The sequence below is a fragment of the Pygoscelis adeliae genome, unplaced genomic scaffold, assembly GCF_000699105.1.
Source record: "Pygoscelis adeliae isolate BGI_AS28 unplaced genomic scaffold, ASM69910v1 Scaffold339, whole genome shotgun sequence".
In the NCBI taxonomy this organism is placed as follows: domain Eukaryota; kingdom Metazoa; phylum Chordata; class Aves; order Sphenisciformes; family Spheniscidae; genus Pygoscelis; species Pygoscelis adeliae.
Window position 1 is genome coordinate 116542 of NW_008825544.1, and position 1968 is coordinate 118509.

The following is a 1968-nucleotide window of genomic DNA, read 5'->3' on the forward strand; positions in this document are numbered from 1 at the left end:
TCCTGGTTTTAGGAATACTTCTCCCTACTGCGATCTCACAGAGAAGAGCTCTAAAAGTAGTAAGAAAAATTTCTTGAAAGGGAAGGGAGAATTGGTGACTAGACAGAGCGTTGTCAACGCTGAAAAAGGCAGACAGTAACCTAGGCTCAAGTACAGGTCAAAGAAACGTAAGGGAATGGTTCAGAGTGCAGTGCAGGGCCTTGAGAAAAGATTTAAGAAGTTAAAGTTTGACCAATTGCCAATACTTCAATCTGGGCATTTAAGACCATGTCTGTCATGACAACCGAGTGTCTAAAAGAGCCAGACAACAACATTAGAGGAAATACAGTCCCTGCTTGGTCAAAAGACAAACACAAAATGTGGAGGAAGATTATGAAGCGGTAGGTAAAATAAGCACGCGTCAGTGCCCAGCGGGCAGCCTGTTTCCTGAAAGGAGCTTTAGCCGCGCGACTGCAGTGATAAAACTTACTGTTTGTAGCTATATCGATCAGTAGAGTTTCTTCTGCCTCTGGAAAAGAGAAAAACAGGATCAAGAGAGTTCACACTGCATGCTGCAGCAACTGAGTACTCAAAAAAGCATTCTGCCTACCATTAGCCACAAAAGAGTCCTAACAAAGGAACAAACAGCTTTAATTTACATCTGCACTATTAATAATGGCTCCAGCAGAAAGAATGGTCATATCTGGACAGCCTGGGCAGTCATTTCCCACATTCAAAGTGTCACAGGGGAGATTCCTAATATTCAGAGTTCTCGCACACCTGGATGGTTTGTTCCACATCAGTGCAGCTCCTTGGGGAAAGACCAACCTGACAATGAACTTCAGAGCTTGTCTACACAGCAAAAATGATGGGCAGAACCACGCTGAGTTACATAGAAGGGTATAAACTAATCCAGGAGAAGGTGCTTTTATTCCTGAACAAGCATTTGCCCCAGGGACATACGCTGCTGTTTAAGTTCTTCCAAGACAAGGCCTAAAGCTCCTTCCCATTCCATGGGTGACTCTTTGGACTGGACAGCTTGCCAGACCTTACAGAAGTTTTGATCTAAACACGCAGGAATCAGACTAAAGCTCCCACCTCTCGCCATTGCGGAGAAGACAGACAGACAGACGTCAGCGGACGCCAAATGTCAGCCACTGCAGACAAGTGCTGAAGGTGCTGGCTCTGTGTGATGCCAAGCCCAGCACTCATCCGAACCAGCCAAGTTCCTCACAACTGTATGCTGACACGGAAAGACTACCCGCTCGGATGAGGAAGAAGCAGGATTCCATAAACTGCGAGTTCTAGTGTCACGGGGAAGCATTCAATCTACATGGGTGCTCAGGAGGCAGGTCAAGGAACACCACTAAATTTGGGTTTTGCCGATAAACAGCATTGGATTCCTGCCACCACAAGAGAGCCCACTCCAGGAGAGTCAGTACCTTGTACGCATTTAAAGCGGCTGTTGATGGGAATATAATCCGGATCAGAGTTTTCTTTCTCCTGTGAATGGATAACTATCCTGGAGACAGAAAAAAGGCTTGTAAAAACACAGAAGCCACTCCCTCCTCATATAGAGACACACGTTAATACAGTCACAAGAGCCGTATTTACAGAGAAACGCAACGTGTGATTTCTATCGCTGTACTACTGGGATGGGAGACGGGAAAGGGGGAAAGAGCTCAGAGCCATACAGGATGGGGGGGCAAACGTACGAGCGTGTGGCCAGAAAGTAACTGCCGCTCAACTTTCGCTGCTGCTGGGCAGCTTCGGCATCAGGCTGGCAGCGGCCCTGGCTCCTCGGAGACGGCCAGGGGAGCCGGGGAACTCGGTGGGAACGGGCAGCTAGAACGCGAATTTCTCATCTGCCTGCCCGCGGGATACCGGCTCAGGGGGTATCCCGGTATCGGTATACCGGGGGGGGCCAGAACCCGCTCCGCCCCCCGGCCCCTCTCTAAACACAGCAGCCCAGCAGCTTCCGAGGTTCCC

At 49.0% G+C, this 1968-nt stretch overlaps 1 protein-coding gene across 1 annotated transcript in view; it reads right to left on the reverse strand.

Moving 5' to 3' along the window:
* The window catches only part of OCRL (oculocerebrorenal syndrome of Lowe), a 22521-nt gene extending 20766 nt beyond the window's left edge, over positions 1-1755 (reverse strand). Inside the window, exons 1-3 of the mRNA XM_009332000.1 lie at positions 1728-1755; positions 1422-1544; positions 470-508 (exon numbers count right to left, since the gene is read on the reverse strand). Of these exons, the coding sequence (XP_009330275.1) occupies positions 470-508; positions 1422-1544; positions 1728-1755 (190 nt within the window). The remainder of the gene's footprint in view (positions 1-469; positions 509-1421; positions 1545-1727) is intronic.
* Between the last annotated feature and the right edge of the window lie 213 nt (positions 1756-1968).